The sequence below is a fragment of the Saccoglossus kowalevskii genome, chromosome 11 (genome assembly GCF_978046115.1).
Source record: "Saccoglossus kowalevskii chromosome 11, keSacKowa6.1, whole genome shotgun sequence".
NCBI lineage: Eukaryota > Metazoa > Hemichordata > Enteropneusta > Harrimaniidae > Saccoglossus > Saccoglossus kowalevskii.
This window is the reverse complement of record NC_140651.1, coordinates 7,144,373-7,171,564: the sequence shown is the minus strand read 5'-3', so window position 1 is coordinate 7,171,564 and position 27,192 is coordinate 7,144,373. Positions and strand designations below refer to the sequence as shown.

The 27,192-nt window shown below is 33.7% G+C and overlaps 3 protein-coding genes across 3 annotated transcripts; 1 reads left to right on the top strand and 2 right to left on the bottom strand.

Moving 5' to 3' along the window:
- Positions 1-7,805, bottom strand: LOC100374920 (sorting nexin-12-like). Its single transcript, XM_002734374.4, has 4 exons — positions 7,610-7,805; positions 6,093-6,188; positions 5,320-5,444; positions 1-5,155 (listed from the first exon to the last, which is right to left on the bottom strand). Exons 1-4 carry the CDS (start codon positions 7,778-7,780, stop codon positions 5,050-5,052), a joined length of 498 nt encoding a protein of 165 aa, XP_002734420.1. The 5' UTR covers positions 7,781-7,805; the 3' UTR covers positions 1-5,049.
- Positions 7,806-7,996: 191 nt separating this feature from the next.
- LOC100375172 (AFG1-like ATPase) lies at positions 7,997-23,550 on the top strand. Its single transcript, XM_085505696.1, has 11 exons — positions 7,997-8,149; positions 9,587-9,870; positions 10,375-10,537; positions 11,195-11,325; positions 14,351-14,509; positions 15,174-15,225; positions 18,787-18,888; positions 19,183-19,283; positions 20,349-20,489; positions 22,017-22,133; positions 22,313-23,550. The coding sequence occupies exons 1-11, from the start codon at positions 8,029-8,031 to the stop codon at positions 22,466-22,468; spliced, it is 1,527 nt and encodes a 508-aa protein (XP_085361822.1). The 5' UTR covers positions 7,997-8,028; the 3' UTR covers positions 22,469-23,550.
- Positions 23,551-25,300: 1,750 nt separating this feature from the next.
- LOC146736142 (uncharacterized) lies at positions 25,301-26,329 on the bottom strand. Its single transcript, XM_085505386.1, has one exon. The coding sequence runs from the start codon at positions 26,323-26,325 to the stop codon at positions 25,540-25,542; it is 786 nt and encodes a 261-aa protein (XP_085361512.1). The 5' UTR covers positions 26,326-26,329; the 3' UTR covers positions 25,301-25,539.
- Between the last annotated feature and the right edge of the window lie 863 nt (positions 26,330-27,192).

Genomic DNA, 27,192 nt, shown 5'->3' with positions numbered 1-27,192 from the left:
TCTTATCCATCACAATTTATTAAGTTTAAACTACAATTTGTACAGGATATGTCAGGTAAAGACTAAGATCAGTGATCGCTAAGGCAGATGTAAGTTACACTGTTACATAGCATTGGTGAGGAGGTGTTAGAATGCACATTAAACTCTGCTAAATAAAATATAACTCAATATGAACACATGATGTAAATTTTTATTTTGCACAAACCCTTAAAAAAATCATACATCTTGGTACTTCCTTTGGGTGTGATAATTTCTGTCAATTTTTGCAAAGTTGAAATGATTTTAAACTTCAATGACAAATGCTCACATTTTGTAGGAAAAAAAAAATAAGAAATAAAACTATGTTAAGAAATACTCTTTGTTAGAATTTGTATTCCTCAAAAGTACCAGGATGTGTGACCTTTTTTAGGTCATGCTTACTGAATGTTCTCACAAGTTGATATCAGTTTATTTATATGCTAGGTTTGATAAGCAGAGTACTGTACTTGTGGGTGTGCCAGTCTAAATATTATGAAGAATTATTATTATAACATCTAATAAAAGATGGATTTGCAATGGTAATAATATACATACAAAATTTTATTTGAAGTATTTTACTTTATGATTTTGGAACAAGGAATATAACTCAATATGTGAATAAGTTACTTAATTATGGTCGGTCTGATGTGAAAGGAACCTTTACAGATCTTGCGATCTCAGAAAACTGGTGTAACAAATCTGAATTGATTTGATGCACCAGTTTTAGTGAAATAAGATTCGTGCACTGAGACAGATGTGACAAAACCTCACAATTCTCTTAACTATTGTATGTGCTTTTAACTTGTATACACCATCCATATGTTGTCTCATACTGTAAATAAATTAATTATTCACTGGGTTTTAATTTTGCTTATTTCGCTGACTGGAAAATGCGCTAAATTAAAACCCAGTGAAAATATGTAAAATTTAGCATAGACACATTATCTAAATGATAAAACCATGAATTTAAAACCCAGTGGAAATTAGTCATTTTACAGTAATCAAGAGTTCTTGTTTTACAATTTGGATGGATGCAATTCAAGCAGCAGTGATAATGTACAGCCATTTGAGATAATACAATACAATAAAGGTATCCACATGGAAGGAAATCCAGCACGTGAAACAATTCTTTTATATAAACTTGCAATATGGATAAAAATAATAATAGTATCTGTACATTTGTGATGAAGCTCACTTGAGTATCAATCTGAACAAACTTAAACAGTTATACTTATTGCTGCAGACACGGAATAGATTTCAATTGACAGATTACATTCAATATCCTACAAGATTACTGCAATCGCTTTAATTTTGTCGGATGAATTTTTGCAACTTTCACGAGTTAGGGAAAATCATGACATTTTCTAGCAGTGAAAATTTTATTGGAGGTTACGTCAGTGACGCTTTGTCTTCACAATAGCATCAAATGTGAATATTCTCAGCAGCAAAAACAAGCCTAAAGTAGTTTAATTTTCTGAAATGCAAATTTTTATAGCGTAATAAGCTGGATACACTGGGTTTACATGAATGTTTATAAGCGCAATTTTTATTCAGATTGGTTTTAAAGCATTATTGGGGTCTATGACATGCATATGGTATGAATATGCAAAAATTCAGACATAATAGTACCAAGACCACAATAACTAACTTTAATCCCACAATTTTAATTCCTATATAGTTGTATATTGGGTTTTAATGTCGTTTATTTTGCCAAGAGCGAAATGCACTAATTAAAACCCAGTGAATATGAAAAATGAACAATGGAACTATTGTTTTTGTCACAAACCAGTGAATATTTCTTCAATCCACTAAAATTAAACTCATTAAATATTCATTTTTCTACATTTCCTATCAGATTGTTCTCCAAAGCAAGGATGACAAACCCCTATTCCAACATGGTTCACAAGGACCATATTGAAAGATGTCATGTATTCAATTGCCAAAATAAAGACTTGTAAAAAATTCACAAATTGATAAATTGTGTTTTTTGGTTTTTATTTCAAGATTTAATACATTGGTTAAATCCATTTTTAATGATGAAAATGGGTGAAAAAGCTTAAAATAAGGCAAAATGTGTGAATGAGTGGCTAACCAAAAAGTGGGGCTCAGCTCAGAATGGGTTGGCAAGATCAAAATGAATGGCTATGCTTTATGTAATGTGTGGATTGATATGGTATAGCCTCATAGTGCAATCAAAAACTATAAAAATAACATTTTTTTATTCTAACTTTTACTGGTAAAGACTTAACATTTACTTGTAGGGAACAGCAAAGAGGACGGTGTAGTGAAAAGCAGCTAAGAGCTTCTAAGATGCATTACACCAGTAAAATACAAAACCAATAGCATGTACTAGACAAAATAAAATAAATGCTTTTTAAGATACATATAAATCATACACATCAAGGTTATTTTTCACAGTAAAATGTAAAAGGCCTTTACAGCTTTATTCAAAGAATTTACACCAACATATTGAGATTGCGTAGTTAGCTAATGACACTGATGAGAACCTGCAGGTCTTCCTTATTTACATGTTACTGGTATATTTTATTCGTTAAATACCTGAGATTGCTAAACAATCTAGTTTTAACCAGTCTAGGCAGTCTAAACAAGTTCTGATTTGTCCAACATACAGTTGTGATAATTGTCAGCAACCTAGGCAGACCAAACAAGTTTGATTTGATCTGAAGTAGCATTGTGAATTGTATCCAGCCAAGGTAAGGTAAGTTTTTAAATGCAGTGCCATATCACTTTCAACCAGTCTTCACAAAACGAAAGAAAATTGTGCCTTGCCATGGATCAACCTGAATCAAGGTTTCTTCAGTGAAAGACTCGCCAGATAGCACTGGAATTAGATCAAATCATCTTTGTTTTTTGTGTAAATTAAGGCTGAATAGTTTGTTTTAGCTATCATGGAATCAACAGAGAAGGTGGGGGTGAATCGACGTAGATTTAACTTTGGTCAGCATTAATGTGCAGTTTTTTCAGATATTTTACTATACCAGCTCCAGCTTTGTATTGAGCATGTTGATTCTACATTCTGCATGCTATGTTTAAAAGTTTACAAAATGTTCTCGATTCATATACATGCTGGACAAAATAAAATCCTGATATCCATACAGCCTAAACGAATGACTGGTTATAAAATAAATACCACTCAATTTCCTGTTGCAGAATGCACTTGATAATGTAGCAGCCAAGGTCAAAATTTGTCCATTCTTACATATTGCTATGTGTTTAATTACATGCAAGTTCATTCTCTGAATTGAAAGGATGGTTGATGTACCTTTACAAATTGAGACATACAGATAGACTGAACAGAGCATGTGAGCTAATACTTCAAATAATGGATAACAGTATGTTCCTTGCACATGCAGCTAATATTTACTACAGAAGCGAAAGTGCTACTGGACCATTTTTTGTGGCGTGAAAATTTACATAGTTACCAAATGAAATCTCGGCAATATATCCAGATTATTATGATGAGGGAAGGAATTCACTAAACCAAGGCCACTAGAACAGTGTGGCCATATTTCACTGATCTTCGTTATTTGACATGCTCCTAATTATCAACACCAGATCTATTTGAGGACATGTGATTAACAATGTTGCAATCACTTTGTGTAATTTTAGCTGTTCATTTTGAACAATGGCAGCCATTCTAGTTGTACAGCAAAATGATGATTTGTAAATGTACATCAAATTCTTGTCATTCCTTGGTGATAGGGTACTGATATTCAAACACTATTGGAGTAGACACTGTTTATAGTACAAAACAATTATATAAAAGAAACTAGGAAATGGAATACACATGATTATCAATATTGCCAAATAGTGTAAAACTAATTTGCTAATAGAAACAGCATTATATGAAAGCATTGCTTGGAAAGTTACCAATGAACTCCACACTACAGTATTTCCACACTTCTAATTATTTAATGTATGAATAAATCCTATGATAGAGAAATGTTGAATAAATTATTTAAAAATACTTTAGTGTGCGCTATATGATATACAGCGTGCTTCAATGACCTGGAGAGCTATGCCGTCGGGAGTCTTGTACTCCTGGTAGGGTCACCCAAGGCGGAAAGGTCGACAGGTAGAAGCCAGACGAAGCATAGTCCCCTGGTCCTCCAGGTTGGGGGTTGGGCTATGGGCTGATAACCCATTCCTGTAAAAATGTGATTAAAACAGAAACCAGAAGCCGAACGAATACTACTGAACCTAACAATTTGAATGAAGGCCCTATGTGCCACTTGGCATCTGGAGGATAGGTAACATACGATATACAGCAAAGGATATCAGTATACCATATTTGCTCTATTAGTAATTGTGTTTACGTAAATTATAGAAATATTTTAAGGATTTACTGGTGGTATAAAAGCTTAGCAATTCTTGTTTCATATGTGCTTCTATTGGAGATGCGCTACCAATAGAGCAAATACAGTAGTAGTAATTACCAATAGTCAACAAAGGATATCAATATAGTAGTAGTTATAACTGGTACTATCTATGTGTTAATTTGTGCAAATGAATATTGACCATCAAATAAGATTAATTAGGGATAAACAGACATTTCATCTATCAATATGAATAATTTGGCTAGCTAAAATGAAAGAGGTCCATTTAACAATAATAAGTTTTTCTCAAATCCAAACATTCTACATTGAGAGGTTTGTTTCATACATATTAGGCATATTGTTTGATCAGGAATTTACTTTTTACAAAGTATTGCAATCTCATAAGTACAGAACCCTTATTTAATATTGGGTATTTTCTAATACTAAATACATGGATATATATATATATATATATGTAAGCTGAAATAGAAAACGCTGTCTCACTTTATACACTGAGATCGAAAATTTCATATTGCAGTGAGAAAAAGACAGGACCATACAAAATTTTCTCTGCTACAGATGTTATGAAAAATAATTATTGTTGTATGATATGACAACATAGCAAATGAAATGAGCAACTAAGATAACACTTGTGTGGGGTAGGTGATTTTTCTCCTTCTGCTGATCTGTAATTTTATGTATTCCGAACTTTACCAGGGACGTAATTTTTATCTATTACAGGTTCTTGTAGAAACATATGCAGGCAACGTTCATTTTGGGCCAATGGGTGTCCAGCCACTCTGAAAAAAGAAGAGAAAAAAAAACAAAAAATATAATTCAGCACATTAGATTCTTCTGAAAAAACTCACAAAATGTTGCCAAGATAAAATGAGATAAAACGAGACATAAAATAAATAATCTAGTTATATATATAAGATATATAAACCAAAAGTAAAAGTTTTACCTATTTACAAAAGCTTCTAGGCCTTGTCTACGCTCTTCAATAAAATCTTCTTCAAAAATTCCATCATCACCTCTGAAAGGAAGCTGCCTTTTCCAGGCTTTGCCAGGTAAAGGTGGAACTACTATCTAGAAGAGCCAAAATAATAACCATGTATGATTAATATAACAATATATCTATCACTTTAAATTAAAAATGGTACCCGAGATCCAGTACAGACAGACAGACATCTATCATTGACTATGGACAACTTGACACATTGGAATAAGTTCATCCATTAATCAGCTGATTACAGCTGGCACAAACAAGATTCATACAGGAACGTTTCTAAGCACATTGCAATATAGCAAGGGATTTTTTTTAATTTTACTATCAAATGATCTAACGTTTTGTGACATTCTCAGACCCCCTGGTGCAACTTTTGGAGTAATTAATTTTTGTCCAGGTACGAACTATGGCTAAGTTGTTGTCGGTTTTCATATTGCATTAAACATACAAAAGAAGATGTAAATTATCTGTTCAAATCCTATTTGCAGGTGCTTCAAATGTCTGGGGTAAGTTGATAGGGTTATCCTAGGCAAGTTACATGTATAAATCTCATTTGTGGCCGCTGTAAGATAGGAATACAGTTTTAATGTTCAGCAAACAGTTAACCTGCGTTTTGAGCAGGAAAATAAATCACAAACAGACTCTGACTGAACAAATTTTTTAAGAAGAACACTGATGCACACATGTGTACAAGAATTTTGTGTGATAATGCACAGTGACATTTTTACCTTACTATCTCGCTCCAATTCTGTTCGCAGCCATTCAAAATCACTGTATCGTCTCCGAACAGATGATTCTTTCAATTTAAATACTGGTAAATTTGTCTGTAGAAGAGAAGACATCAATATATAACCATGGTAAACAATCACATCCCTCAATCAAGTGCATTATATATATGTTACTACCTACTACCCAACATTTGTCAAATATACATGGCAGTCAAAGAACACAGCCTTAGAAACATAAATATCTAATAAACTGTCATACAATGTAATAATAATTCCGATTTATATTATTAATATACCGATTTCTTTGGTAAAATGTTTGCCATTCTGTGATAGAAATGTCATGGGGAAAAAAGTTAACTTGCATAAAGTAAAATTATTATTGAAAACATATTATTACAAAGCCTCAAATACTACAGTAGTTGACTGTTTCAAATGATTTGAGAAATGCATACAGCAGTGCTTGTTTAAGTAAATGTAAAACGGAAAACTGATAGAAAGATGTTGAAAACTGGATTAACAATCAGATGCATAGAGTAAAATTTGAGTGGAACATAACTCCGCAGCTAGCTCTAAGCTGGATTTGTCTTTCCATTAAAAAAACATCCATTTTTGTCATTGTCATAAATAGTTTTAACCTGGTCTATATAGTATTTATCGAAACATGAGACATATATTCAGGCAGATTACTTTACTGCCATTTTGAATATTATGCTGGTAAAAAAATATTACATGTACAGTAACATGTAGTTTAACAATGTTTCAAACCCCAAACCATGGCAAAACCCTTGAAATATAAACCGTAATCTTACTTTTCCACAAAAAAAATAGTTATTATAAGCTTTTTCACTCATGACTTGTGAAATTAAAAATGACTTTTATGCAACCTTAATTAAACTACACAAAAGCAAGATATACAATGGTTTTGAAAGCAGGATAAGCCAGCTTTATGTCAAGTTACACTCAGACTAAATATACTGATGAGTTTTGCTTGTTAATGATCAGTGTTTAAAACAATTTTAACTTTCAAGTTTCACTAACTATTGTTCTCAAACAAGCACGGGGGGGGGGGGGATTTTCGCTTTTCTAAAGCCCAACAACTGATCTTCATACATTCTGTGTTCAGGAAGAGGCATCTATATTCAGGCTATGCAAGTAAATGTATAGGTAGGTTTCATTTGCTTATGAAAAATACCGTGGTACATACTAGGTTTGAAGAAGGTAGAACAGAAAAAGGTCAAGACCAAGCAGTCCATGCTATTCTGGGTTTTAGTTCATCGAAAGGAGAACATCATCGGGAGTGGGAGTGTATACTGGCAGTAAATAAGCACAATCTGATCCGTCTTCTTGAATACCAATTTATCGGTTGCGTAATTCAAGTTGTACGAGCAGACGTGTCTACAGTGAACAGTATATCTACGTACAACACCAAAACGAAATTCGGAGGTTGTACAGGAAGTGCAGTGTTACAAGTCAGGTGGTGGCTACACCCCTTATTCACAACATGACATTGTACCTACCCTCATTCTCACTTCATAGTCTGAATATCTCTTTTTCCCAAAGCCATGTGTCTCTGGATTACATACATCAATTTCTAGAAAATTTGCCGGTGCGGCATATGCGTCATCAAGTGTCTGTTTTTTCGTATTCAATCGACGAGTGTCCGCACTCAAATCTGGTTCCGCAGCCATCTTGTTACAGTGGTTCTCCTTACTCGTTCGCAAGAGCTTTATAATGTTTACATGTTACTTAATGGATATTAATTATTTAACATTTAAAAATATACATTATGCTAAGTTTTAGAGAAATACTTTATTGCTAAAACAAATCTTCAGTATGAATGATGTGAGATTAAAATATTTTCCAAGAAAAAATATTCTCTTGTACGAGGTAACAGACAAGCAAATTCGGTGGAAATGACGTCATACAAAAGTGTAAAATGGCGACTGCTGTGGCCTTGGGTCGTCTGGCAACTTGTCGGATCTGCCTGGTTTATCGTGCCATTCATCTACCAGGTAGATCAATAATGCGAAACAAGACGACGGTTGCTGCAACTGAAAGTAAGTTATCCTTTTCAATTTTTCAGTTGCCACATTTTCGCTGATTTTTTATTTTGACGGATGTTGCCGGTATCCTTGTAAATCGTGATGATGATCGTGTTTACATATTTTGCTTGCAACAAGACAATGTACGTCACGTACACCCATTTAATTGGCAAGTTATTTATTGTTGGCCATAGTTATTTTTATTCTGGCAATGAATTTGAATAATGTCGTCTTGATGGTTATGAAATCAGTAAGTGATCGCATACATGTAGCTGTCAATGTATCCTGGCGCAATAATGACATCCAGGTAGCACAGTACATATCAACAGGTACACTGAAATTAACAAAACAAATACATGATTAATATGCACCTTTCTTTTAGAAGGAGTTGATTTAATGTTTTTTTCTTTTAATATTCTTTTTTTGTAAATTAGTTTATTGTTATTCCTTCCATTTAGTGTATTAATCCTGTATACTTTTACTATTATCTGTGACCATTGCCATTGCCATAAATAAATATATTGTAAAATTTTGACAAAAATCATTTATTCGCAAGTCTAAGAAACAGACTGGCATCAATATTGATCAAGACTTGTCAAACTTTGAAAGATATATATTGTACTCATTAGATCAAAACTATTTTTCCTGGCAAAACAAAACAGAAACTGGCATAAAATTTGGTCATATTTTGACCCATCTACATGCCACATGAACAATTATGATGCTAAAACTAGCCAATAAATCATGTATATTAAATTATTGTTTCAGGTAAAAAGCAAGTTTAATCAAGTTCGTCAAACTTTGACTAATCTACATATCTTATGAATATTCATAATGACAAATCTATCCAATAAATCAGACATGTTAAAGAATTTTCCATGAAAAAAAAAAATGGCATAAAGTTTGTTATTAATGCCAAGCGAAAAAAGTTGAGTGGTTCCTATAACGCCACCTACCATATTTTTACTGCTTGACCTCTGTTTCATTGGGCCATTGAAGAACACACAAATTTGTGCCAGGCTTTGAATGAGATTTACAGAAATGCGAAACTGGATAAAGTAAACAACTTTAAACATGATTTATGACACTCTTATCTGCAAAACAGTTCTATAACCAAGCAAAAATATATAGGAAAATAACAAAAAATCCCTATTTTATTTATCTACTTTATTTAAAAAAAAAAACGATATAGGAATCACAACGTTTGTGTGTGTGTATCATGAGAATCAGCATAAGGCATGGCAATAGTTCAGTTTCTAAATTATATTCATTTTTCCATATTTGTTGGATTATGATTTGAATGAATGGGTTAGTGATGGATTTGATGTTGAAGTACCGTTATCCACTATATACTTTGCAGTGTGTTTAGCCGTGTTCTGGGTGACAGGTTTAATCAATTAAACTAAAATATATAATTAATAATATATTCTTTTACTATTTCACTATTTTCAGCTGTAAAACCAATATCCAGTAAATTAGTCAGCCAACGAGATAAACCGAAGAAAAAGAATAAACCTAAAGTAGAGACAGATTCACATAAAAACCCAGAATATATTTTCAGTCATGCTAAAGACAGTGAAGTTAGAAAAGGATCATTAAAGTATTATCAGTCGCTTCTCAAGAAAGGCTACATAGAAGAGGATACTTTACAGAAAAATATAATTGAACATCTTCAGAAATTACAGACAAGGTTAGATGGATATAACCCAGCCGTCCAGTCCGGGTTGTTTGCAAAGGTGAATAAAATCAACTTCAGAAGTATCCTGATATGCTTACCTACATGGAGATCTATGCAAGAAATTGAAATTTCACAGTGATGTCTTTTTAGTCCCCAATCAAACGATGTTCAAAAACAGGAACTTTTATAATTCTTCCTCCATCCACTTGTGTGGATTCATATTTCAGAACCCTCTGGACTGAATCCATTCTTTGCACATGCCTAGTACTGTATTTTGGACATATACACATGGTTCATCAGCTTTTCTTGAAATTTGACCAAAATGATTTTTTTTGGGGGGAGGGGGGGTTGACGGCCATTAAATCTGCCTCAGAGGGAAATTAGTGTGAACTAGTGTTAAGGAGACATGTTAATACCCTTGTTGTGAAGTGAAGTGTTCATAATAGTGATGATTGTCAGATATTTAAGATTGAACATAGATATGCCAATTATAATAAAGTATCCACAAAACTTGTAATTAGACTTGATTTACAGATGACGAGAATCTGTTGTTACTTTGTAGCTATTTGGTAGTACAGCAAAACCAGCTCCTAAAGGTCTGTATTTGTATGGCAGTGTTGGTGCAGGCAAGACAATGGTCATGGATCTCTTCTATAGATGCTGTGTAGATATCAAACAGAAAAGAAGAACTCATTTTAATGCATTTATGTTGGATGTACATGCCAGTAAGTACATATGAAATAACACTTTATACACAACAAATTAAAAAATGTGGTTAAATGATGATACAACATACTAGTATGTGTAGATATAAGACACCGTGCATCTTCCATTTATCCACTATACTTTTGCGTGTATACAGACAATGTTATTTTGTAATTTTACTTTCAATGTTTGCATGGTCGCTTGTGCCCTTAGTTGATGACCATACACTTAGCACAAGCCTGATACACCCTGTAAGTAAGATCATATCATGCTATATTCATAGGTTGAAATTATGGCAATTAAGAGATATTATTTGAAATAAAACTTTATTTTATGATTCATCAACATAGATGGTTTTAAACACTCTATAGAAAATTTTGTTGGGAAATTACAAACTTGGAACGTCCCCTAGGAATTTATGAAAAACTTCATATTTGTTTTTTTTAACTCACCTGTCCACGGGGACAGGCATTTTTCACCTTTACCTGTTCCAGTTTAGAATCTACCTGTCTAGGACAGAAGAATAGGCCTTGATTTTGACCCCTGTATATTTGATCATTATGAATGTGCAGTATACTAGTATTTAAGTTTGTATCTTTCAACAGTCAAATCTAGGTGAGTAAAATGCACTGTTTTTGTGACAGCTTTCTAAAATTGTGTTTACAATTTTTATCAAGGAATGCATGAGCTAAAGAAACTGCAACCCAAAGTACTGCCAAGTGCGAAACCTAAGCCATATGATCCTATTGCCCCAGTTGCTTATGATATCGGCAAGGAGTCCTGGCTTATATGTTTTGATGAATTCCAGGTAAGTCTACAGTTGTTGTACAGTACTGAAAATCTTTCTAATTTGCGCCCTCTAGTGATAAAGTACTTGACATGAAAATGACATGTGCATAAGCAAATGTTGTGTTACATACATATAGACATGTCATATATGTCTTGACATTTTGTCATTAAGATTAAGATTGCTCTGGATGCTATAAGATTAGATTAACTGATTACCTACTTTGCTTTAAAATGTTGTTTATTACCGTTAGGCCCGACATATTTATACATAGAAATACAGTAATGTGAATATGTCTAGACTAGACAATATTCTACAGGTACTTAACATTATTTTTAAGCAAAGGTATGGTAATCGTTGATCCTAGAACACCCAGAGTATTCTCTGGTTTTTACTGTAAAATATCAAAATTTTGATATTGATAGACAACAACAGAACAAAACAGTGTAGACACTGAATGACATTCTTTGTCATATATGTAGACAGGTTAACATATGTCATATATGTAGACACGTTAACATATGTCATATATGTAGACACGTTAACATATGTCATATATGTAGACACGTTAACATATGTCATATATGTAGACACGTTAACATATGTCATTTATGTAGACACGTTAACATATGTCATATATGTAGACACGTTAACATATGTCATATATGTAGGCATGTTAACATATGTCATATATGTAGACACGTTAACATATGTCATATATGTGATGTTGTGTAGCTCATTTTAGACAATCAGATTTGCCGCTACTGTAAACATGTGGGTAATGTTTTGAAACATGCTCAAAATGTGGGTTGTAAAACAAAAAAAATACACGATTCAGGTACAACTATTTGTAGATTTCTGTATGCCAAGAATTTCCTACTGGAAACTTGTTTACTCTTGGTTACTGTTTCTATGAGTACGATTAATATGTAATCTCCCAATATTCTGAAAGAGTGTTACGTCATCTTGGACATCCTGTATATCTGTATCCTTCTTGAGGAGTCCCTTGTTCGCTATGACATTCTACTTTATATAAGTATATAAGGGGATTATATAAAATTAGACCCACAGAAATGCTTTGTTGCTAGGGGGTATAGCTTGACAAAGTGCCCATGTCTTAAAAAAATCTTTTGACAATCGTGATTGTATTTTTAGCTCCGCTGTCGACAAAGTTGACACAGCGGAGCTGTTCATATTGTCCGTCGTCGTCTGTTTCAACTTCTTCTTCGAAACCGTAAGTCAGAATTTTTTCAAATTTGATATGCAAGTACCTTGGATGATTCTTTCTCAGATTTGTTCATTTCATCTCAAAATCTCAAATTCTCTATTTTTGGTGAATATTTTTGGTGAAAAATTATATTTTTGACTTCTTGTAAAAAAAAAATTTAATTCCAATTACTTTGATATTACATATATAAGTATTATATGTGGACCTCTCTCAGATTTGTTCATAACGAGATGATACCTTTAATTCTCAGATTTTTGGTAAAAAGTGATATTTTCGACTTCTTGTAAAAAACAGCAAGTCTGATTGCTTTGATACTATACATATTGTTCATTTTCTAATGATATCTTCTGTTCTTTAATTGAAATGTGTATTGCTAACAGCAACGCTATCTCAGCCGACAGGCTGCTTGTTTAAATTATTCTTCATTTTAATTTTGGATGGATGAAATATATTTGTAAAAATGAAACCATTTTCTAAATAACACATGACATTGAATGACTTTTATTAGTCCCCGTTCGGACATAGTCCGAAAACGGGAACTTATGTTTTGCCCTGTGTGCGTGCGTGCGTGCGTCCGTGATCACTTGTATTTCGAACATGCATGGACCAATTAAGTTCAAACTTCACTCATACATCACACATTATATGGGACATATGCACAAGTATTGTTTTCATGATCCGATTAACGATAGCCGAATAGCGGCCATTTTAAGGCCGAAAATGCATCAAAATCGCACATTTTCACCATTTCGGACTCGGATCTCAGTTATGCATGGACGGATTTTGTTCAAATTTGGTATATACATTAAACATAATAGGACCTTGATGCACGTAATCACTTGTATCTCGAACATGCATGGACCGATTAAGTTCAAACTTCACTCATACATCACACATTATATGGGACATATGCACATGTATTGTTTTCATGATCCGATTAACGATAGCCGAATAGCGGCCATTTTAAGGCCGAAAATGCATCAAAATCGCACATTTTCACCATTCCGGACCCGGATCTCAGTTATGCATGGACGGATTTTGTTCAAATTTGGTACATACATTAAACATAATAGGACCTTGATGCACGTAATTTTTTTTTGGGGATCGGGTTTGAAATGGCCGACTGGCAGCCATTTTGTTTTAAAAAATTTAGTTCTGGATCCGTATCTGAGACATGCTTGGATTGATCGAGTTCAAACTTCACACACACAAGGTACATCATGTCACAAATATGTATGTGCATTTGTTTCATGATCTCATTAACGATAGCCAAATGGCGGCCGCTTTAAGGCCGAAAATGAATTGAAATCGCACATTTTCACCATTCCGGACCCAGATCTCAGTTATGCATGGACGGATTTTGTTCAAATTTGGTACATACATTAAACATAATAGGACCTTGATGCATGTCATTTTTTTTTCCGGATCAAGTTCGAAATGGCCGACTGCCGGCCATTTTGTTAAAGAATTCAGTTCTGGATCCATATCCAAGACATGTCTGGATTGATCAAGTTCAAACTTCACACACACATGGTACATCATGTCACAAATAGATATGTGCATTTGTTTCATGATCCGCTTAACAATAGCTGAATGATGGCTATTTTAAGGCCGAAAATGCATCAAAATCACGTATTTTCACAATTTCGGAACCAGATCTCAGTCATGCATGCATGGATTTTGTTCAGATTTAGTACAATGTGTTGTACATATGCAGGTGCATTTCGGTCATGATCTGCTTTGAATGCACATGTCACTCAAATATGAACGGAACGGGGACGTGTCATTGACAATGACTTGTAATTGTTACCTTTTCAGGTTACAGACATAGCTGATGCAATGATTTTAAAGAGATTATTTACAGAACTTTTCAACCAAGGTGTAGTTGTTGTAGCTACCTCAAATAGGCATCCTGATGACCTTTATAAAAATGGACTCCAGAGAAGTAATTTTATTCCATTTATTCAAGTACTAAAGGTAATTGCTATTATTGAATTAACTAATCTGTCAAGTTGTACACTTAAATAGTATGAACAAATTCTATTACAATAAATCAGCCATGCATGCATTTTTATTGCCAACAACTTGTCTGTCTGTATAATCTGATGTCACATTAGAAATTTCAAAATCACTGATATCAAGATGGGGTTTTCACAATCATTGGATGTCAATATAGGGAGTTTCAGACACTTGGGATTTTAGAATTGTTTAATTGATATCAAGTTAGGGGATTCAGAATCATTGGATGTCAAGTTAGGGTTTCAGAATCATTTAATATCAAGTTAGGGTTTCAGAATTATTGAATGTCAAGTTAGGGGTTTCAGAATTATTGAATGTCAAGTTAGGGGTTTCAGAATCATTTAATGTCAAGTTAGGGTTTCAGAATTATTGAATGTCAAGTTAGGGGTTTCAGAATCTTTTGATATCAAGTTAGAAGTTTTAGAATCTTTGGATGTCAATATAGGGGTTTCAGAAACTTTGAATATCAAATTAAGGATTTCAGAATCATTGGAAATCATGTTAAATTATGGGTTTGAATTTTTAAGAACAAACAACTTGAAAATTGGTCATAAAAAAAGATGTTTTATTTTAGTCCTGCTATCTTGACCTTTAATCTAGTGTCACGTTTGTTTTCTCATAGGATCACTGTGAAATAAGAGCAATAGACCATGGCCATGATTACAGACAAACAGGTACATACACACCAGAGGTGGATTGATGCAATGAGAGGTAGAATTAAGCAATGAGAGGTGGATTGATGCAATGAGAGGTGGATTGATGCAATGAAAGGTAGAATTAAGCAATGAGTGGTGGATTGATGCAATGAGAGGTGGATTGATGCAATGAAAGGTAGAATTAAGCAGTGAGAGGTGGATTGATGCAATGAAAGGTAGAATTAAGCAATGAGAGGTTGATTGATGCAATGAGGTAGAATTAAAGCAGTGAGAGGTGGATTGATGCAATGAAAGGTAGAATTAAGCAGTGAGAGGTGGGTTGATGCAATGAGGTAGAATTAAGCAATGAGAGGTTGATTGATGCAATGAAAGGTGGATTGACACAATGAAAGGTAGAATTAAGCAATGAGAGGTTGATTGATGCAATGAGAGATTGATTGATGCAATGAGTGGTTGATTGATGCAATGAGAGGCGGATTGATGCAATGAGGTAGAATTAAGCAATGAGAGGTGGATTAATGCAATGAGAGATTGATTGATGCAATGAGAGGTAGAATTAAGCAATGAGAGGTGGAATGATGCAATGAGAGGTGGAGTGATGCAATGAGAGGTGGAATGATGCAATGAGAGGTAGAATTAAGCAATGAGAGGTGGATTGATGCAATGAAAGGTAGAATTAAGCAATGAGTGGTGGATTGATGCAATGAGAGGTGGATTGATGCAATGAAAGGTAGAATTAAGCAGTGAGAGGTGGATTGATGCAATGAAAGGTAGAATTAAGCAATGGGAGGTTGATTGATGCAATGAGGTAGAATTAAAGCAGTGAGAGGTGGATTGATGCAATGAAAGGTAGAATTAAGCAGTGAGAGGTGGGTTGATGCAATGAGGTAGAATTAAGCAATGAGAGGTTGATTGATGCAATGAAAGGTGGATTGACGCAATGAAAGGTAGAATTAAGCAATGAGAGGTGGATTGATGCAATGAAAGGTGGATTGATGTAATGAGAGGTGGATTGATGCAATGAAAGGTAGAATTAAGCAATGAGAGGTGGAATCATGCAACGAGAGGTGAATTGATGCAATGAAAGTTAGAATTAAGCAATGAGAGGTGGATTGATGCAATGAAAGGTGGATTGATGCAATGAGAGGTAGAATTAAGCAATGAGAGGTGAATTGGTGCAATGAGAGAAGGAATGATGCAATGAGAGGTGGATTGATGCAATGAGAGATAGAATTAATCAACGAGAGGTGGATTGATGCAATGAGAGGTAGAATTAAGCAGTGAGAGGTGGGTTGATGCAATGAAAGTTAGAATTAAGCAATGAGGGGTGGATTGATGCAATGAGAGGTAGAATTAAGCAGTGAGAGGTGGGTTGATGCAATGAAAGGTAGAATTAAGCAATGAGAAGTGGATTGATGCAATGAGGTAGAATTAAGCAATGAGAGGTGGATTGATGCAATGAGAGATTGATTGATGCAATAAGAGATTGATTGATGAAATGAGAGGCGGATTGATGCAATGAGAGGTAGAATTAAGCAATGAGAGGTTTATTGATGCAATGAGAGATTGATTGATGCAATGAGAGGTTGATTGATGCAATGAGGGGTGGATTGATGCAATGGGAGGTAGAATTAAGCAATGAGAGGTGGATTGATGCAATGAGAGGTAGAATTAAGCAATGGGAGGTGGATTGATGCAATGAGAGGTGGAATTAAGCAATGATAGGTGGATTGATGAAATGAGGTAGAATTAAGCAATGAGGTGATTGTGGATTGATGCAATGAGAGGTAGAATTAAGCAATGAGAGGTGGAATGATGCAACGAGAGGTGAATTGGTGCAATGAGAGGAGGAATGATGTAATGAGAGGTGGATTGATGCAATGAGAGGTAGAATTAAGCAATGAGAGGTGGATTGATGCGATGGGAGGTAGAATTAAGCAGTGAGAGGTGGGTTGATGCAATGAAAGGTAGAATTAAGCAATGAGAGGTAGAATTAAGCAGTGAGAGGTGGGTTGATGCAATGAAAGGTAGAATTAAGCAATGAGAAGTGGATTGATGCAATGAGGTAGAATTAAGCAATGAGAGGTGGATTGATGCAATAAGAGATTGATTGATGAAATGAGAGGTGGATTGATGCAATGAGAGGCGGATTGATGCAATGAGAGGTAGAATTAAGCAATGAGAGGTTTATTGATGCAATGAGAGATTGATTGATGCAATGAGAGATTGATTGATGCAATGAGAGGTGGATTGATGCAATGGGAGGTGGATTGATGCAATGAGAGGTAGAATTAGGCAATGGGAGGTGGATTGATGCAATGAGAGGTGGAATTAAGCAATGATAGGTGGATTGATGAAATGAGGTAGAATTAAGCAATGAGGTGTTTGTGGATTGATGCAATGAGAGGTGGATTGATGCAATGAGAGGTGGATTGATGCAATAAGAGGTAGAATTAAGCAATGAGAGGTTGATTGATGCAATGAGAGGTGAATTTATGCAATGAGAGGTGGATTGATGCAATGAGGGGTGGATTGATGCAATGAGAGGTGGATTGATGCAATGAGGTAGAATTAAGCAATGAGAGGCGGAGTGATGCAATGAGAGCTTGATTGTGCATTGAAAGATTGATTGATGCAATGATAGGTGGATTGATGCAATGAGAGGTAGAATTAAGCAATGAGAGGTTGATTGATGCAATGAGAGGTTGATTGATGTAATGAGAGGTGAATTTATGCAATGAGCAGTGGAATGATGCAATGACAGGTGGATTGATGCAATGAGAAGTGGAATGATGCAATGAGAGGGGGGAATGATGCAATGAGAGGGGAATGATGCAATGAGAGGGGAATGATGCAATGAGAGGTGATTTGATGTAATGAGAAGTGTAATGATGCAATGAGAGGGGGGAATGATGCAATGAGAGGGGAATGATGCAATGAGAGGTGATTTGATGCAATGAGAGGGGGAATGATGCAATGAGAGGGGGAATGATGCAATGAGAGGGGGATTGATGCAATGAGAAGTGGAATGATGCAATGAGAGGTAGATTGATGCAATGAGAGGGGGGAATGATGCAATGAGAGGTGGATTGATGCAATGAGAGGTGGAATGATGCAATGAGAGGTAGATTGATGCAATGAGAGGGGGAATGATGCAATGAGAGGTAGATTGATGCAATGAGAGGGGGGAATGATGCAATGAGAGGTGGAATGATGCAATGAGAGGTGGAATGATGCAATGAGAGGGAGGAATGATGCAATGAGAGGCTGATGGTTTTTTTATGATTGGAAATATAATGGAATATAATTTGATAAAATTCTATCCACAGCTGAAATTAGCTCTGTTAGTCCTACATACATGATGTATCTCCCTTCTTATTTTGTACCAGAATAATGAAATCAGTTTGAATGTGGTGTAATGTGTTTATTTATATGAGCAGGAAGCTATCGGTAATTCCTATAGTAAGATACATTATGGGAGTACTACAATAACTATTAACATTGCAATACCTTAAAATCTAGTTTCAATACTGTTCTATTGTCATCCTCAGTTATACATGTTAAGTTATTTATTTTCAGGACTTCCGACGGATGGTGATGTGTACTTTATTAAAAGTCAGTGTGATGCAGACGCTGAATTAGATGAAGTTTTTGAAGAATTAGCAAAACGGGAAGATGCAGGTATATATTGGCCAGATCAAAAATGCATATTATATAGTTTGATTGCACATGTAGAATGTACTACCAAACATATTGTTTTTTTTTACATATATACCATATTTACTGTATTACCAAATGCACAACTCTCTAATAGAGGTACACATAAATAAAATATTGCATTTGATAACAATAACCCACACATGCAGTGATAATAACTATAAATAGTAACAAAGAAATATCATTTAAGAAAGGTAATATTTCTGCTGATTTCATTGCAACCAGTTAATAGCAGTTAATTGTTTATTGTGTTATCAGTTGTTGAGACACGGACATTACATCTACTAGGAAGAACGATAAATGTACCACTGTGTTGTGGAGGTGTTGCTGATTTCACATTTGATGATCTTTGTCTTCAGGTAAGTAAAACATTCTACCATACCTTGTGTATATTTAGTTCCAAAAATGGGAAACTGAAAATTCACTTCTTTGTGTGTGTCTATATCTGTATCTCAAACATGAGTAAGTCAATTATGTACATAGATTTTTTGTATCCATGTGTATTTGTTTTTGATGGCCAAATGGTAGCCATTTTTAGTGCTAACAATTTATTAAAACGTTTTTGCAATTCCGGAACCAGATCTTGGTTGTGTGAGAACAGATTCCAAACTTGATATATACATTAGACATTATTGTACCTTGCTTCAAATCACTTTATTTTGCATCCATTTTATTTTAATGAATATCCAATTAACCATACAATTTATTTTTCCACTTATATCCAATAATAATGACAACCCATGTCAGGTGTTTAAATTTAGCTCAAAGGATTATTCGCACCAATTTACCTAGCCTTCCCATCAAACACCACTTATCCATCAAGTTATTTATTAATGACCACACCACTCGTATACAATTGCCTAAATAAAAAAAAACTGTAAATAAGAAAGCTCAAGATGGCAACATAGCGCTATGTCTTAATGGTCCCACTTGATCATCCATGTGGCAACTTGTACAATTCCTCAAATCAAGGCTTCCACCCTGTCCATTTCAGGAATTCAATGACAATACTCTGAAATGTTCTACACTTTGTTACAATATTACAAATTTAATGTAAATTCTAGGCAGAATGCAGGTTGTGGTCAAAACTCATCTCTGATGCTCCTTGAACTAATTAACCTATCCTATGTTGTGTACCCATAATGCTTTGTTTTCATTCTTCCATTAACCAAAGGGGCACTTTTAATAAGTCATTATGTCAGCAATTGTATGTGGCTTCTTAAATTGAAATGATATAACGCTATAAATGTAGGTTTTTTTAATTTGTTTAATAATTAATGTACATAACTGCTGCTACATATTGATCAACATTACCCATTTTGACTTTTAAATATCAGCGACTGAGAATGTGTGGCCGAGCCAGTGAAACCTTAGGATATATATGGAATGCGAGTAACTTACTATGTAATGCATTTATTTGACAGCCACGAAGTGCAGCAGATTATATTAAACTCTGTAAGGAATTCCACACCATTATCATCCGAAACATTCCTCAGATGTCATTGGATCAGAAAGTAGCTGCTAGAAGGTTTATCACATTAATTGATAATTTCTATGACAACAAGGTAAAATAATTATTCCATTTACACTCCAGAAAATGGGTATTCATTTCTAATATTTTATTAAATTTTAATAAATTTTACTTACTTGTGTGGACTAGTATTAATTTCTGGTTTAGTACTAACAGTAAATTAAGAAAAGAAATAAGGTTTGTGGGAATATTTAAGTATTGATAATATAATTCAGTTTGCATAAAAAATGAGATAACATTATATTCTGACTCTTTGTTTTTGACTCCTTAATTACCTAATTTGCATGATAATTCACCAATTTTTAGCTATGCCTGTTTCATTGATATCTAAAAAACTGATTTTGATGAAATTTTGTACATAGATACTCTGGCACAATGCGCAGACCTGATTAGTTTTGGGTAAAAATTTTATGAATATCAAAATTGCATAATGATTAGTCAGTTTTGGGGTTTTATGCAGATATTTACCAGTCATTCCATTTTAATGAAACTTGGTACACAGATGCTCTATGACTATGCACTTACCTGATTAGTTTTTGTTTAAAATCTGTACATATTGATTACTTAATTTGCATAATTAAATACTTTTTGGTTTTTTACACTGATATCTCAAGTATTAATCATCCTTTTTAAATGAAACTCGGTACATGGCTTCTCTAGGGCAATGCACAGACCTGCTCAGTTTTGGGTTAAAATCTGTGCATATTAATTACCTGATTTGCATAATAATTAGTCAGTTTTCATCAATATCTCAAGTACTTGGTACATATATGCATAGACCTAATTAATTTTGGGTTGAAATCCTTGCATAACAATTGCTTAATTTGCATAAGATTTATCTAATTTTCTACCTATATCTCAAAAACCATTTGTTGCATTTCAATAATACTTGGTATATAAAGTGCCTGGGGACAATGCTGAAGACCTGATTAGGTTTGGATTAAAATTCAAGCATACTAATTGCTTAATTTGCATAATGTGCATAAGCATCACATCTAATTTAAATTTGGTTTATGGATGCTCTGGGATAATTCATAGACATGATTATTTTAATGTTGAAAAACATTCATATTGATCTAATTTTTATTTGCCAATTACTGATATCTCAAAAAATCAGATTTAAATTGAACTTGTGATACAGCTGCTCTGAAATAAATTTGACTGAAAACCACAGGAGTATTATAAACTTCCACATTGTGGGATTGCATTGTTTTCACGTTTTGCATCTCAAATAGTAGACAAATATTAGTTGCCAAGCTTTTTGTTTGAAAGGTTAATCTTTAATTTTGAATCCATTTTTAATATGTTCCCAATACTCTCAGCACATGAGTTGTTTCTAAGCTTTCTTTGATCTCTTTGACTGAAAACCACAGGAGTATTATAAACTTCCACATTGTGGGATTGCATTGTTTTCACGTTTTGCATCTCAAATAGTAGACAAATATTAGTTGCCAAGCTTTTTGTTTGAAAGGTTAATCTTTAATTTTGAATCCATTTTTAATATGTTCCCAATACTCTCAGCACATGAGTTGTTTCTAAGCTTTCTTTGATCTCCATTTAGATTCACGTTGTTATTTCATCGGATGTATCAGTCAGGAATTTATTCTTAACAAGTGATATTCATGAAGATGATATAAAAGAAGCTCGGATAATGGCGGCTGATCTTGGCATGTGTGCGGTATGTAATCTCATTTGCATATTTCTAAGATAATGAGTAACTCAATTCACCAAGATATTATAATCCTATGACAGTTGGTTTTTACCAAATACTCATCATGTTTTCATTTTGTAAGTATGATTATGCACTCATCCAATCTGATAAAAAATCTAACTTAATTTATTTTATTGTTATCATAGGACGCTGCCAATTCTAGTGTGTTCACTGGGGAGGAAGAAGTGTTTGCTTTTGAACGTACAGTGTCTCGGCTTGTGGAGATGCAAACAGCTGAATATTGGGAAAGGGGAACTATGGAAGAAGAAGAAGAGGACGAGGAGAAAACAAGTGACCTCTAATAACCTATCTTGCCATTTAAGCAGTGTGTAGTCAAATGATATGCAAATTAAAGGGGTTAACCAATCATGTTTGATTTGTGTATCAATTCATAGATCACATGTTGTTCAATTACCAATAAAAAAAATAGATGGTCAGCATGTGAACTATTATCAGCATGACCTTTTTGTAGGGTTCAACTTTGCATAGTACTGACGGTATTTACAACATTTTTATTTGTAAATTTACACTTATGGTTGTATGTTTTTGAATACATAAAGATTTATCGAGGCTAGCACTAAATTTTGCTCATATTTATTTTTCATTGCAAACTCACTAACGTTTTTTGGAGCTTTTTCATGAAAACATTTTTATGTAATCAATGTGTGCTCACTGCTGTGTTGAGGATATGTTACGACTCAATCATGAATGTCATCATTGATGAACCAAAACAATAATATTCAGTCTGTGTCAGCACTGGCTGTAGTAATAAATTAATTGTCACGGGTATTTAATTTCACTATTTTGATATTTTTTATTTGTTCACTGGGTTTTAAATTCACAGATTTTTCATCAACACAATACATTCTATTAGAATTTCACATTTAATTATGTGCCTTTTACTTATCAGGAAAAATGGCAAAATTTAACCCAGTGAATAATTAATATGTGTACAGTATGTAACGTAGGATATGATAACAACTAACGTTTTACTTGTATAAATAATATTTGTTGGGAATTTGAATTGTGTGCATCGTTTTAAAAAAAATAATTTTTTAAATTATTACTTTGTTGTGTATATTATGATGGCATAATAGCACTGTATTGTTAAATGTGTTTATTGTATTTTATTGCTATTCACACATTTTTTAACAAACCTTTTTATTTACGAGAGGCACATAGATTTGAGTGATAAATGTCACTGCAAAATAGTTTTCACATGTTGTTCTGTACTTGATTAAAAGTAGATTTTATCTGCACTTAGCGTTTCACAGAATTAATAATTTTATTGTTATTAGAATATTTATTAATGAAGTGCATGAATATTTTATCTCAGAGCGAAACAAATTATATTTTATCTATAATAAAAGGATTGTCTAAATTAGCTACAATAGTAATAGTTTTTTGTTCAACTTCATCACAATTTTGACATGCATTCATTTATGTCATATATCCTGACATGACATTTATATATCATAATACGCACATATTTATGTCATGTATAATACGCTCACATTTATGGCATATATAATGTGACATGACATTTATGTCATATATCATAACATGCACACTTTTATGGCATATATCGTGACATGACATTTATGTCGTATATCATAATTGCACACATTTATGGCATATATTGTGACATGACATTTTTGTCATATATTGTAACATGCACACATTTATGGCATATATTGTGACATGACATTTTTGTCATATATTGTAACATGCACACATTTAGGGCATATATCGTGACATGACATTATGTCATATATCATAACATGTACACATTTATGGCATATATCAGGACAAGACATTTCTGTCGTATATCATAACATGCATACATTTATGGCATATATTGTGACATGACATTTATGTCATATATCATAACATGCACACATTTAGGGCATATATCGTGACATGACATTTATGTCGTATATCATAATTGCACACATTTATGGCATATATTGTGACATGACATTTATGTCGTATATCATAATTGCACACATTTAGGGCATATATTGTGACATGACATTTATGTCGTATATCATAACATGTACACATTTGTGGCATATATCAGGACATGACATTTATGTCGTATATCATAACATGCATACATTTATGGCATATATCGTGACATGACATTTATGTCGTATATCATAACATGTACACATTTATGGCATATATCAGGACATGACATTTATGTCATATATCATAACATGCATACATTTATGGCATATATTGTGACATGACATTTATGTCATATATCATAACATGCACACATTTAGGGCATATATCGTGACATGACATTTATGTCGTATATCATAATTGCACACATTTATGGCATATATTGTGACATGACATTTATGTCATATATTGTAACATGCACATATTTAGGGCATATATCGTGACATGACATTTATGTCGTATATCATAATTGCACACATTTAGGGCATATATCGTGACATGACATTTATGTTGTATATCATAACATGTACACATTCATGGCATATATCAGGACAAGACATTTATGTCGTATATCATAATTGCATACATTTATGGCATATATTGTGACATGACATTTATGTCGTATATCATAACATGCACACTTTTATGGCATATATCGTGACATGACATTTGTGTCATATATCATAACACGCACACATTTATGGCATATATCAGGACATGACATTTATGTTGTATATCATAACATGCATACATTTATGGCATATATCGTGACATGACATTTATGTCATATATCATAATATGCACAATTTATGGCATATATATCATGCCATAATATTCATGTGCACATTATACCATGACATGATATCATGACACCAATTTTTATGTCATACATTATGATGTACGTTTATGTAGAATATATGACATGCATGCCATGTAAATGGACAAGATCATGACATACATCAAACTTTGTATAATACATTCTACTACAAGGGAGTTGGCAAACGTTTCAGATGCTAGGAGGCCGATTTCAATTGTTTTTGTGGCCACTACATTATGGTCGACCAGTGGCCATTATGTTGTTTTCTCTATGTCTGTTTTTCTACTATAAGCTTCTATTGGCACTTCGTGATATACATTATGTATATTTTGTTTGAGATCACATTGAATTGTTATGTTGGTTTAAAATATATCTGCAACTGCAAGCTTTATTTCTTTGGTAAATTATTGACTACGACTGCTAATTTACAATGACTTTGTAGAAATGTACATGTTCATTAGTGAAATTTAAGTCAAAGAATTATATGATATTTGTTCAAAGGAATCCTGTGCCGTCCAATATTGTACAGAAATGACCAAATATGGACAATTTTATAAAAGAATGTTCCTCGTTGAGGTAGAATTATATTTATGTAGACATTGAATTGTGTGAATAAACAGACTCCTGATAGCCACTAGATGACACTAAAGAGTCGTCATGGTCACTATCAAATATTGAGGTTCCATATTTGTCTGTATCTTTAACAGCTTCACAGACCTCGTCCTCATTTACTAGCGAATTCGCCATTGGGTGTGGTACTGGTGGGAAGCAAACTGAACTCAATACTATGGAAATTATCAGTATAACCACTATACCAATCGCGATGACCACTGCTAGTTTCGCATTGATGTTCCATGCAACATATGACGTCGAGAACGTATCACAAATGTTCTCATCGGTTGTCGGATTAATAATTACCCCATCTATAACGGTATGCACACATGATGTGTATATCGTCCAGTAATCTAAGTCTGTCAACTCGTATTGCGATGTACACGCATCTGTAATATTGACTGAAGTACTTTCATCAGATATACGATGACTACTATCGTACATCAACCGATATTGGGATTCTGAGCTGTTACAAGATTTGACGTCCGTTATATTCCAGACTATGACTGCAGAAGTGTCTGTTATATTGACAGCAGTGACGTCCCATGCTGCTATTTTACTAGTAAATTCTGTTGTTGGCAATGGGTCAGTTGGTAAGGTGACTTTAACAATTGCATTTGTCACGCCTTCAGTTATCGATGCTGCTCCATTGGTTGTCTGCGAACCGATGTGGTATCCTTGATGCACTAGCAGTAACATAACAGTCACACTCCTAGAAATCCACATTTTGTTTATCAAGTTCAAAGTAATTGCTGATGACATTCTCGGCGTGCTTTCATTAACTGACGTGATCAGATAAAACTGTAAGCAAGAAAACATGTATTTGATGTTACTGTACTTGCCATTGCTTGCCATTTGTTTTGTGGTATCTATGGAGCAAATTGTGAATATATGTAAATTAAGCAATACATAATGTCGGGAAAGAGATACTTAAATACTGTACATTATATCTATCATGTCTGTGGTAAATAACTGTGAGTTTCACCATGAAAACAGTGTCACGTACAGCGTAACTAGCAATTTGAGTCTTTCGGGGTCACTCATAGAGTCAGTGGTGTCTCAGCTACGAGGAAGGTTTTCAGACAAAGACGAGAAACCCAATTTGATTAAAATAAGATCATACTTTTGGCTTTTTTGTATATTTATTTTATTTTATTTTATTTTGATTAAGTATTTATTTTTTGACGTTTTTTGAAGTTTTGGTAATTGCGAAAGCAATGGAAACAAAAGTAAACCATTCAGAAGAGTTATTAATAATTGAATGATTTCACTTTCATTAGTTTGGCATTTAGATTATTTTTTTTTTACATTTGCACATTGCCACTCACTATGTTTTGTTACTTGACATATGAAAACTAGCAAATAATAATTCATGTTTTGTAATATATTAGTGACAACGGAATCACCATACTGGGCAATTACACTTCATTTATCATAGGCCAGTTCACCAGCCATTTATCAATTGATGAAATAATTTGACTATAATAACATATACAACTCAGTGATTCAAATACTAGTAAACAGAATAACGTCGCAAACGTCTGCGCCACACAATGTCTATTACAATATTCCCACGGTGTAGTGGTTGTGAATTGAATAAACTATTCCGGTTAACATTTGCATGTACGT

Bases quoted from the DNA above. Each gene is read 5' to 3' on its own strand.
- LOC100374920 (XM_002734374.4), bottom strand. From the start codon at position 7,780: ATGGCTGCGGAACCAGATTTGAGTGCGGACACTCGTCGATTGAATACG. The intron at 6,189-7,609 runs GTAGGTACAATG...TCTCTTCTACAG, and splicing joins ACTATGAAGTGAGAATGAGG to ACAAATTTACCAGTATTTAA. The intron at 5,445-6,092 runs GTAAAAATGTCA...TGGCTCTTCTAG, and splicing joins AATTGGAGCGAGATAGTAAG to ATAGTAGTTCCACCTTTACC.
- LOC100375172 (XM_085505696.1), top strand. From the start codon at position 8,029: ATGGCGACTGCTGTGGCCTTGGGTCGTCTGGCAACTTGTCGGATCTGC. The intron at 9,871-10,374 runs GTGAATAAAATC...GTTACTTTGTAG, and splicing joins AGTCCGGGTTGTTTGCAAAG to CTATTTGGTAGTACAGCAAA. The intron at 20,490-22,016 runs GTAAAATAATTA...ATCTCCATTTAG, and splicing joins ATAATTTCTATGACAACAAG to ATTCACGTTGTTATTTCATC.
- LOC146736142 (XM_085505386.1), bottom strand. From the start codon at position 26,325: ATGTCATCAGCAATTACTTTGAACTTGATAAACAAAATGTGGATTTCT.